General features: G+C 47.1%; 1 protein-coding gene across 1 annotated transcript; it reads left to right on the plus strand.

The window, feature by feature from the left end:
- The first annotated feature begins 816 nt into the window (after positions 1 to 816).
- On the plus strand, positions 817 to 8668 carry LOC128940258 (gametocyte-specific factor 1-like). The gene is made up of 7 exons (XM_054281601.1): positions 817 to 865; positions 2791 to 2888; positions 4092 to 4218; positions 4825 to 4911; positions 5530 to 5590; positions 6681 to 6761; positions 7588 to 8668. Exons 1-7 carry the CDS (start codon positions 844 to 846, stop codon positions 7637 to 7639), a joined length of 528 nt encoding a protein of 175 aa, XP_054137576.1. The 5' UTR covers positions 817 to 843; the 3' UTR covers positions 7640 to 8668.
- Positions 8669 to 12107: the final 3439 nt, after the last annotated feature.

A 12107-nucleotide genomic window follows, 5' to 3' on the forward strand; every position in this document is an offset into this window, starting at 1 on the left:
TTATAGATACATATTACAATATTGGCTTTTTACAAATATTAAAATGGATTTTATAAGTGTGCTGTTAAGTAACTTTGTTATAAAGATATAAGTTTTATTTCTGTTGTTAAAGAAGCTTAGACATAGTAATGAAATAGCTGATTTCAGTGTGCTTGTGTTAAAATTGGATGGGGTAACACTCAATGAACACAGGATGAGGACACCTGTACAGATCTGCCAACCATCAGCACTCACTGTCTGAAGACAGAGTGGACCAAGGCCCAGAAACTGGAAGTGATGATAAAAAAGGACTAAAAACAGCACCCAAAAATACACACGATCTGAAAAGGTGAGTAAAAGGAGCAGCCAAGCTGAACAATAATTGGAACATGTAAACTAGTTTGAGGGAAAAGTTTACTCTTCATAATTGTTTATGAATATGCAACAAGCTGATGTAATTAAAAGGTATTCAAGGGGTAGCTCCAAAGTTCCAGGGTCCCGGCCCGGGCTCGGGGCCCAGCGGCGCCACCAGGCCCGGCCGCCCTCGATGGCGCCGCGCACGCGGCGTTGCCCCGGCAACCGCGACTGGGCGGGAAGTGCGAGAGCGGCCCGGCCCCACAGGCGACCCCACAACCGACCCCGAGGCGGACTCGGATCCACAGCCGACCCCGAGGCGGATTCGGATCCACAGCCGACCCTACAACCAATCCCGAGGTTCACTTGGCCCGCAGCCGGCTCCACACCCGCCCCCGCAGCCGGCCTTGAGGCAGTCCCGGCCCCCACAGCCGACTCCGCACTTCGCCCCGGAGCGGACCCAGACCGAGAGCGGACCCAGCCCCAGAGCGGACCCCGGCCGGCCCCGCCATGGAGCTTGAGGAGGACTTCGGTGAGGCTCGAGGTTTGGTTGGGGAGGGACGGGGAAAGCGTCCGTCGGTGCGGGCATTGCCGGGCCCACAGCGGCGCCACTGGGGTCTGTGTCCCCTGGGGCCGGGTTTGTCCCCCACCCCGAGCCGGGTTTGTCCCCTCTCGGCGCAGGTCCGTCCCCATGCCCAGTGCCCGAGCCGGGCGGGCTCTCTCCCGCTGATTCCAGCCCAGGTCGCCCCACCAGGTTGCAGGATTTAACTGAATAAAGCGACTTTGTTTTGTCTGGTTCGAGCGTGGCTTCCGCCCGTGTCTCCCGGCTCAGCCGCTGCAGGCGGTTTTGGCATCCGTTTCAATGCAATGTCAGGTACAAGGTTCTCACTGCACGTGGCATTGTTGTGGTGCTGCCTTTGGTGGTTTCAGCCGTGTATAAATTACGGCTGCTTGGCTGCCTGAGCTGCTCCGGGCTCTGCTCTTACTCTGCTGCTTGTCTCTGCCCCCTTTCCCTTCATTGTCAACACACTTGGTCTTGTGTGGCGCCAGTTCAGAGGCAGAAGCTATTGGAAAAATCTCTAGTAAGTAGTGTTTAGCCTTGTGAATTCCTTAAACAGACAGTGCTTAATCCTGTATTTACATATATCGGTGATTAACGTGCGCTAGTGGGTATCTTAGCTGGGAGGATACAGACTATGTGCCTGATAAAGGGTGAACCTTGGCCAGACCCCATAGTTGGAATGCATTCAAGGAGAAGAAACCCTCCTCAGAAGGGAGGAGGGGATGTTTGGAGGAGCATCCCCCACGCAGCCAGTGCTAAAAAAAAGTAATGATGCTTTCTCATACCGAAATAACAGTGTTAGAGTGTTTAATTTTTCATGTTTTCGGTGACAAAGCCACTTGTGATTGCTCTTCCAGGGGCAGCTGGGCCGATGCAAATTCCCTCGAGTTGTCTCTTGAGGTGAGAGGTGCTCAGAGGCAGCAGCACTGCACAGCCCACGTGGAGACAAGGATCCTGTCTGTCCCTTCTTTTTTCATGTTCCTCTTAGCCTGAATTCTGTTCGTTGGGACTCCTGGAACAGCATTTTTACAGCTGCCAGCCTGGGGCCTGATGGAGCCACGTGTGAGAGAGGAGGGCAGAGGCAGCAGCAGCCAGTGCCTAGAGCTGGGTTGGCTCCTGCATAATCCAGTCCTGAATGTGCTGAAAGCCCCTGCAGCAAGAGTGGCAGAGCAGAAAGGATGGGAGCACCCCAGGCTGCTTGGTGTGTACCCCACAGACAGACCCACAGGCACTACTGGGGCCTTGTGTCTCCTCCTGGCTGCCTCTCTTCCTCACTGAGAATATCCATATTTATTAATATTTTAATTTATGTTACAGACAATTATGGATTCATGCTGCTTCATATTCAATGTTTGTTCCTCAGTGTTTTTGCTGCTTCAGTAACGCCTCAGCTCCTAAATAATTACATGATTAAAAGCTTCATTCAGAGTCTCATGCACCATGTTAGACACACTGCTGCCTCCAGAGTATAACTCAGTTCCTTCACATTCTGCCTCCAGCAAAACAAGCTGTTGATGGAAAAACGATTTGGTTTAGCTGTTTGTGGGTGTGCCATGATGCCACTGATGCTCCTCCAGGAGAGCTGGGAAGTGCTGCTGGCTTTCCCTTGGAGTAAGGGTGGTTGCTTCCCTAATAAGGTAACCTAAAGAGTTGTTACACTCACTGGTGCTGACTCTCCTCTGTTTTAAGTAATGTCTCAGTTATGAAAACTTCAAGTTTAATTAATTTGGTTATGCAAAGCAGGTGCCTGCCTTAATGAATGGCTTCAAACTAAGAACAACTACTTGAACTCCCTCAGACCACAGCCCTGATGTGGTGCTGTGGGGTTTTCCCCAGTGTGTGAGTGATTCTCATCTTCCTAACCAGATGCTCTTCCCTGTTCTCTGTTCCCCCAGATTTGTTGGATCCAGAGAGGTTAATCCAGTGCCCCCTGGTGAAACACCATTGGATCAGAGCACGGAGGTTTCCCTATCACCTGGTGAAGTGTAAGGAGGTGAGCTGGGCAGGCAGTGACTGAGGGACTCTCTGCTTCCCTGGGTTCCTGCTTTTCCTGACAAGGAGCCCTGTTTAACTTTTATTTCATATAACTTCAGGATTTGATTAGTGATAGCTCCAGGCATGCAGGAATTCACCTGTGACCGTGTTCACAGGGCTCTGAGGATGAGGGAAGAGATGAGGATCTGACTCCATGTTTCAGAAGGCTTGATTTATTATTTTATGATATATTTTATATTAAAACTATACTAAAAAGAATAGAAGAAAGAATAATAACAAAAGCTTGTGTCTCAGACAGAGTCCGAGCCAGCTGACTGTAATTGGCCAAACAACCACATCGGCCAATCACAGATGCACCTGTTGCATTCCACAGCAGCAGATAACCATTATTTACATTTTGTTCCTGAGGCTTCTCAGCTTCTCAGGAGGAAAAATCCTAAGGAAAGGATTTTTCATGAAAAGATGTCTGTGACATTCACCCATTCACAGTCTGGCTCTGTTGGTAGGAGACAGATCCTTCATGGGTAGGTCAAGGAGGAGACTCACAGGGTGGCCATATTCATTTTTCCACTTTCAGGATGAGGAGAGATGGTGATCATCAAGCAGATAAAGCCAGTAATTAGCAGAAGAGCTTGGGGATTGTCACTGATCCATCTGAAGATGCCACAGTGTTATTTGCAGTGGCAAGGGTCTGGATGGAGATTGTCCCTCTTGCTTGGGACAAGTTTGTTGAGTTTCCTTTGCATCCCTTATGCATAAAATCCAATTAACACTTCCACCCAGCTCAGTCTGCCATTGCTCTGTGCAGAGCACAGCCCTGACCCAAATGGGGACACTGCAAGCAGAACTAGTTGGATCTTCTTGGCTGGAACTGTTTAAGAATCATGGAATCACAGGATGGTTTGGGTTGGAAGGGACCTGAAAGCCACCCCTGCCATGGCAGGGACTGCCCCAGGGTGCTCTGTAGGGAGTTTGCTGAGGCCCTGTTCTGTTTCAGTCAGGATGGCTCAGTTTCTGTGAATGGAAGAAAATTCATCTTCATTTGTATTTAGTGTCTAACCAATACATTGCAATTTCTTGTTCATTTTTGTATTTTTCAAAGCAACACCCCAAACATCCCAGTCTTTTTTTTCTTATGTATCAACAAGAGGTAAGTCAATTTGACAGATGTGGGGCATAATTTTGGTTTTCCCTTGTCCAGAGCAACCCTGAAATTGCAAAGAAATTGGCCACGTGTCCCTTCAATGCTCGTCACCTGGTTCCTCAGGCTGACCTCAGCAACCACATCATGAAGTGCAATGACAAAGCCTTTGTGGAGCAAGATGTGGGTAAGAGACACCCTGGGGACTGAAGTGTCCTCATGGAATAACCCAAAAGTGGGAGGCAGATGGTTGTCTAGTTTTGTGTGACACAGCAGCTTTGGGGAAGCTTGATCTCATTTGCTTGGCTTTGTTGGGCAGTTGCTTGATAATATGGCAGCTGCTCTGGGTAGGCTTTGCATGTATTTTGTTATCAGGTTTGTTGAATGGAAAGGTTTTACCCAAAACCATGCAAGAAGTGCCTCTGGAAGGAGGAATGGGATGCATTAATGGCCACAAGGATGGGCTGCTCCTCTTGCAGAGCTGATTTCCCTTTGACTCTTGCACACAACAGGGCACACAGTTTTCTGTCATTTGTAGATGTGCACAGGCAGTGATGCCTGCATCCATGTCAGCAGGTTTCCTCTTCACTGCAGAATTCCTGCTCTGAGTTTCAGAGAGCAGTCTTCTCTTTTTCATTTAAAAAAGCAAATTTGAAGTTGCTGCATTTCAGCTGTCCCCAACCTATTTGCTTGCTCTTAAGCCCAGAGGTGTTTTACAGGTTTAGCCAAAGTGTTTAATGGATTTTAATGGATTTAAGGGCTGCTGGTCACTGTGTTTTCTCTCTTCCTGAAGTGAGCCGAGCCTCTGAGTCCTCACAGGAGCAGCTGAACAATGGGAGCACATGGCAGGCACCTCCAAGTGCTGAAGACTGGGAAACGGGTGAGGAATTTGCCCATGTGCTGCCTTCTTCCTGGCCAATGTGAGCCCAGGAGTGCTCAGGGCTGCCTTGTAGGACACTTTGCTTATGTTCATTCCTATGAACATGGATCTCTGCACCCAGCAGGCTTGGCTTGCTCTAGAGAGCAATCCAAAATTCCTGCCAGAATGAGCATGGGAAGAGATTTCCAAGCATCCCTTCCTCCCATAAGAGTTTTTGTACCTTATGTGTGGTGATAGCAATGGAAACATTCCTCATAGGTCAACTTTGCCTCCCTCTTGAACATGTGAAAATATGACAGAAATATTCCTGATCACAGAAGCCCCAAATGGTTTGGCTTGGATGGCACCTTAAAGTTCATCTCATTCCATGGGCAGGGACACCTTCCACTGTCCCAGAGTGCTCTGAGTCCCATCCAGCCTGGCCTTGGACACTGCCAGGGATCCAGTGGCAGTCACAGCTTCTCTGGGCACTCTCCCCACCCTTCCAGGGAACAATTCCTGCCCAATATCCCATCCAGCCCTGCCCTCTGGCAGTGGGAGTCATTTAAGCCACTGATCTGATGGTGGTTTCTGGGCTTTCTTAGTTCTGAGCCACAACGTCTGCTCTCTCTTTCACAGACTTGCTGGAGGGATCTGAGTCTACTTTTGTGTGGGGTGTGATCAACTCTGCCATGAGCAGGTAGGGAATGCAAGTTTGATTCTTTACATCAGTTTTGTTTATGCAAATATTGCAGCCATCATCCAGCCTCACCTTAATGGCTGAACAGGAGCTGCCTTTGCTGCTGTAGAGCCCTGCTGCTGGCTCAGTGTGTCCTGCTTCCTCATGGCCTGGAGCCGAGCAGGAAACCCTCAGGAGCACTGATACTGCTCTATGTGCCTGTGGCAGGCTGCTCTTTGAGTCCTTGGGAGATCCCTTGTGAGCTCCTTCCTCTTGGGGCCTGGCAGATGTGCTGAAATTGGGCCCTGTGTCAGCAGAATCCTCCCCTTGTGCCCTTTCCAAAGTGTGGTCACAGTTTGGGGCAGGGGGAGCAAGGATGGACAGGAAGGGGTTGCCCTGGCTGGCAAAGTGTTTTAAGGTTTATTTAACAGGTTCATTTAACAGGTTCATGTACAATCCAGCAAGAATCCTGCCCTGGCAGCTTTGAGTTCTGTGTGAGCTCTTCCATAGGGGCTGACCTGGTCCCACCTGTCAGACTCCTTGCAAGACCTTTGAGTGTTCAGAGCACATCCAGCTCTCAGCACACCAGCAGGGTGGCACAGAGCAATAGTTGCCTCCTCCAGCCAGGTCTCAGAAGCTCTTGGAGGTCTATAACTCACCCAAGATAGCTCAGCTACCTTTGGAGGCATAAAAGCAGCAGGATGGCTTCTGTTGCAGTGTTGGAAACAAAAAGTTTTAATAAAAAGCAAAATAACAAACTCTTTGCAGAGAAAAACCAATCCAGGTGCAAGAAGTTCTTGCTGCTGGTAACACACCTCACAAAAGCAATTTAGTTCCTTTGTTCTCTTCTTTTTCTAGTGAATTGCTTAGGTGGGACTTTTTGGCCATCCTTAAGTTTGAGGTGAAGTCCCCCAGGTCCTATGAGGTGTCTTTTTCACCTCATTGAAGAGAGAAACTTCTGGGCTTTTTTCCTTTTTAAGAGGACAAAGGAGAGTTTTGTCACTCCATCAACAAGGTGACACATTCCTATAGCACAGCACCTTCCCCCAGCGCGTTGCTGCAGTAAATCCCTAAATGTGAGCCAGGAGTAACCAAATTCACTCAATTCCAGCCCCATCAGTGAGCAGAACAACTCGCTGCCCTCCCGGATGCGGCCCCCTGAGACCCTTCCATACAGCGTGTCTGCAGGCCTGTGAGTACTGAGCTCCTAAATCCCTGTGGCAGCTCTTTGTGGCTCCCCCTGCATGGACAGAGCAGCTTCTGAGGGAATTGCTGCTGGGATCATCCTCTGTGTCCTTCCTTTGAGGCATCTTCTCTGTTTCCTTGCTCCATTCCTGTTGCCCAGCTTAGGCAGAGCTGTTCCCTGGCCATGTTGGCTCTGTCTCTCTAAACACAGCATCCCCATTATCCCCTTTCACCCCCATCCTGCCCTGACTTAAATCAAAATTTTCCTTTGCTTTGTGCTCTGTTCACTGTCAGGCTCAGCTAAGTCAGAGCTGAGGTGAAATTGGGTCCTTTAACCAGCACCAATGGGGGAAAAAATACCAAATTTAACTTAAACCAAATTGTTCCTTTACTTTGTGCTCTGTTCATTGTCAGGCCCAGCTAAGTCAGAACTGAGGTGAAACTGAGTCCTTAAACCAGCACCAGTAGGGGAAAAAGTACCAAATTTCATCTGGAGGAGGGAGAGAAGGAGCTCTAATGCTGAAATCAAAGATTTTTATTTGCCTTTAGCAGCAAAGCAACAGCTTTGAGGAATGATTGTCATGGTTCCCACTGGGAGCAACTAAACCTGGCACTCTCAGGGCACTGCAGGCACAGCTCCTGCACATCCAGAGACTTAATTGCCACAGTGTTGGGCTAAATCTGGCAAACCAAACTGAAATGTCACTTTTAGACAAGCCTTGTTGCCAAGGGGATAAATGCAGCCCCTGCAGAGGCCACTGTCCCTTGGGGGAGCGGGGGAAGTTGTTGTATCTTTGTCATCTCATGCAAAAATTGTGTTTTGTCCTTTTCAGAATTCGGAGTATTAGTTCCTCCCCTTGGAATGTAGTTTTGCCCCAGCAGTAAATGTCTCCCTGGTTTGGACAGAAGAGCTCCTGCAGAAGACAGACATGCTCTGGACCTGATGGCAGGACTCTCTACACCTGCCTTTTGTTGCCTGATATATTTCTTATAACATTTGAATATGTGGAACTGTCCTTGGTTGGCAGATGTTTCCCCCAACCACTTGTTTTAAAAGTTACCCTCACCTTTATTTGGTGAATTTTGTTACTGTTTTTGAAAAAAAATAGACTGATAAATGTCCACTGAAACCTTCCTAGCCCAACCCTGGGTCATGGTGGCTCCCTGTGAACAGGAAAAACACCATAATTGCCAAGTGTCTGTTTTTTGTAACAAGAAAACTTAGAAGTATTTTACTGTGCATCCACATCTTGTTTTTATTTTGTTGGAGTCTGAGTTTGTCCACTCAGGGTATGACAAGCATTCAGGTTGGGTTTTAAACTGTGTTGTCATTTGCAGAGACTGCTTTGAGAGCATCCTGACCTCAACTTTTGCACCTTCACACCTTCAGCGTTGCCTTTGTCACCTTGGGCCTTGCATTTGTCACCTTGGGCCTTGCCTTTGTCTCCTGTCTGTGAGGAACTTCCCCAGGCAGGCCTTCAGAAAATCCTCTGCAAATTCCTTCCATCACACCCAACTCCAAACAGAGTGGACACTGAGGTGCTTTTTCCAGTTTCCATTCGAATTTTACAGTTTTCTAATGCTTAAAATGTGTTTGAGAGCTCTCAGGTACCTGTGCTGTATTGGGGGAGGAAGGGAGTAGGAATGATTTAAATCAGTAAAAATGCATGTTTGGGACTGAAAATGTTCAGATCAAGCAGTCTATTTCTAAACATGCAAAGTACAAAATGGGATCTAAATATACAACCATAAAGAATTAAGAAGCCAAACATGATGTTTGTATAGAAAGAGATTAATTCCTTCATATTTTCCCCTAAAAACTGGATTTCCACCATCTGTATACTACTACTAGAAAATAATAGATGTTGACTTGAATGTGCAAAATTAATTCTTTTAAAGTTCTGTCAACTTATGTCAAGGTTCTTGTTAGCAATTTAAAATAAAAATGTTTTAAATTGCCTGCAACTGCTTTTCTTTGGGGTCAATAAGTGCTGGCATGGGAAGCTCTTGATGAGACCAATCAAAGATGCACCTGTTGCATTCCACAGCAGCAGATAATCATTGTTCATATTTCCTTTCTGAGGCCTCTCAGCTTCTCAGGAGAAAAAAATCCTAGCAAAAGGATTTTTGATAAAATATGTCTGTGACAGTGCCCTCTCCTTGGCCATTCTGTGCTGACCTCTGTCCTTGCCATGTCCTGTTCCATCTGTGCCTTGGCTTTCCTGACCCCATCCCTACACACCCATTGCAGACACCCCATAATGACCCAAGGCAGCCAATCCCTTTTGCTGTGTCCAGCACAGCCAAGGGCTCTGGCAATATTCCTGCCCTGTATTTGCAGCTCCAGGATAATTTCCAGTCCTGCTGGGCTTTAATTTCTGCTGCCCCTTTCCAGAACGTTGATAGGACTCTGATTCCCCTTCCTTTCTCTTGGCCCTTCCCCTCCCTAAGCCAAGGCACAAAGATTTCCAAGAGGGGTGGAACAGGAGCCCAAAAATGCTGGGGGGAAAGAGGGAAAATCCATGCCAGGATTCCTTGGGACTGGGCAATCTCCATGCCATAAATCTCCATGCCAGGATTCCCTGGGATTGGGAAATCTCCATGCCAGAGAACTCCATGCCAAGATACCTTGGGATTGCAGAATCTCCATGCTAGGGAATTCCATACCAGGATTCCCTGGGACTGCAGAATCTCCATGCCAGGATTGCACTGGACTGGAGAATCTCCATGGCAGAATTCCTTGGGACTGGGAGATCTCCATGCCAGGATTGCCCTGGACTGGGCAATCTCCATGCCAGGGAACTCCATGCCAGAATTCCCCTGGGATTGGAAAATCTCCATGCCAAGATTCCCCTGGACTATGTAATCTCCATGCCAGGATTCCCTGGGACTGGGGCATCTCCATGCCAGAAATCTCCATGCCAGGATTCCCTGGGACTGGGGAATCTCCATGCCAGCAAACTCCATTCCAGAATTCCCCTGGGGTGCAGGGCTCATCCCCCACAGACCTCATGGAGAGAAAGTGAGGCAGGAGCAGGGAGCTGACAGAGCTTTTCCCTTTACCCACAACACCTTCACCTTTATGGCCTGGGAACAGATATTTTCCTCCTCCAGCTGAGAATTCCAGCCCTGGGCAGTGTCACCATGGGCTTCTAGAGGAGGTTGATTTTTAACACATCTCCTTGAGCTCAGACATTCCAGGGTTAACCTGGGGAAGAGTGAACAGGGAGAGGCAGACACAGAGCAGGCTTTGGGCCAAGTAGAAACATCCTCTGGTAGTTACTTACATTATCTTCCTTCTAAATTAATTCTGTCCCACCCAATCATCATCTCTTATCACTTATTATCTCCCCCTCTATTCTACACATACCTTACCCTCATTTCACTGGTTTTAAGTGCTCAAATACTCACTGGTTTCGTTTTTTTAAAAACATTTCCCTCTCAGATTTAACCCCAGCCAGCAACTAAACATCTCAGCTCACTGCCCTCCACAAGGAGATGGGGAACTGGGGGGGAGAAAGTAAAACTCGAGGCTAAGAACAGTTTAATAATTGAAAAAAGTTAGATATAATTAATAATAAAAAAAAAAATAATGAGATGGGGAGACATAAAACCCCAGAGAGACAAGTGCTGGCGCCAGTACAGTTGTTCAGGACCCTCTGACCCCTCCCAGCCCACCATTCCCAGTTTTTATACACTCAGAATGACTCTCTGTGGTGTGGAATATCTCTCTGGCCAGTTCAGGTCACCTGTCCTGGCCCTGCTCTATGCCAGATTCTTGAGCCTCTGCTCACTGGCAGAGCCTGGGAAACTGAAAAATCCTTAATTTAAACCATTGCTGTGTTATCAACATTACTGTGTTATCAACATTACTCCCATACTGAATCCCAAACACAGCCCTGGGAACAGCTGCTGGGGAGGAAATTAACTCAATCCCAGGTGAAACCAGGGCATAAAACCTTCCCTGGATTTATTCCACATGCCCAGTGCCACTCTCACACACTCCTGGAGCTTCAGTCCCATTTCCAGCTGCTGCTCAGGGCATCAAAGCCCCTCAGGGCCCACCCTGACAGGACCCAGTGCAGCCCCATCCCATCCCTCTGCATCAAGCTCACACATACAGCACTGACAGCTTTCTGCATTCTTTGCTGGTATTTTCTGATTTAATAAGTGTTTTGTAGCTGTGGGGATTGGAATTACTTCAAAACAGAACTGAAGAGCAAGTGGGAAATGATCCAGCCCCTTGATCTCACATTTTAAATCCACAATCTCTTTATCAACAGCCACATTTTGCTCTCCAAGCTCTTCCTTCACTTCCCCTAATTAGAACCCCCTCACCACATCACTGCAGGTAGAAAGGACATCACCCACCCATTTCCAGCTCTTTCACCACCAGCTCTGGGGCTGTCCCACCTGCACATCCCCCCAGTCTGACCAGTGAGGCCTAGTGTGAAAAATGTGTATTTTATGATTGGCTTTTTGCAAATATTAAAATGAATATTATATGTGTTGTGCTAGAAAGTGATGGTGTATTAATTCTCTTAATAGTGCGTTAAATATAGTTTTAGGTTATTTAAGAAAATGTTAAAATAGGAACTATGCTATGTAGGATACTTTTTTTAAAAAAAGGACTCACACTGAGATAGCAGCCACAGGACACCTGAATCTTTCAGAGAAAAAGAATTTATTGCCCTCTTATCAGAAAACTTCTTCTTAGGATTCAGAGGAAGAAGCTGACACTGCCCAGACAGAATCCTGTGTTTGAATGGAATTTATGCATCATGTATGAGGTGTATGAATATGCAACAGGCTGTTGCTTTTAAGGGTTAATCCTCTGTTAACATGGGTTCTTTTTTGGGCTTATTTTGCCCAAAAAACGTACCTGGACTGTCCCTAACTCTTTGGTTCTGTTGTCTCATATTGTCCTAATTCAAATTGTCTAAATGATTATCACTCTAATTGTATTACTATTTTTATAACCATTTTATTACTATTAAACTTCTAAAATTTTAAAAACAAGTGATTGCCTTTTTCACACCCAGCACAGGCTCCTGCTCCTTCCAGCCCCAGTGCAGTGGGATCATTTCCTACTGACCCAAAGGGGAGCCCCCCACAGCACCCCCATGGCCCCCTCTTCTATCCACAGTGAACCAGGATTCAGTGAACCTGCTTGTTTATTTTGGCCCCAACATGTTGGTTAAGGTAAAAAATAAGGTAAAAAAAAAAAAATCTTTATTTTGGTTGAAAAAAATCTTTATTCACAGAACATCACATGAATCACGTCCCACCCTCGTTCCCTTATGTATAAAATACTGGTAAAATAAAAAGTTTTATTCCAGAGGCAAGTGAATTC

This window comes from Melozone crissalis, unplaced genomic scaffold, assembly GCF_028551555.1.
Source record: "Melozone crissalis strain CALT ecotype California unplaced genomic scaffold, PUWL_Pcris_2 ptg000032l_1, whole genome shotgun sequence".
NCBI lineage: Eukaryota > Metazoa > Chordata > Aves > Passeriformes > Passerellidae > Melozone > Melozone crissalis.

What these genes read in the sequence shown, in the direction of transcription:
- LOC128940258 (XM_054281601.1), top strand. Translation starts at nt 844, where the DNA reads ATGGAGCTTGAGGAGGACTTCG. An exon ending in CTTTGTGGAGCAAGATGTGG is followed by an intron (nt 4,219 to 4,824) that starts GTAAGAGACACC and finishes CTCTTCCTGAAG; the next exon opens with TGAGCCGAGCCTCTGAGTCC. An exon ending in TGCTGAAGACTGGGAAACGG is followed by an intron (nt 4,912 to 5,529) that starts GTGAGGAATTTG and finishes TCTCTTTCACAG; the next exon opens with ACTTGCTGGAGGGATCTGAG.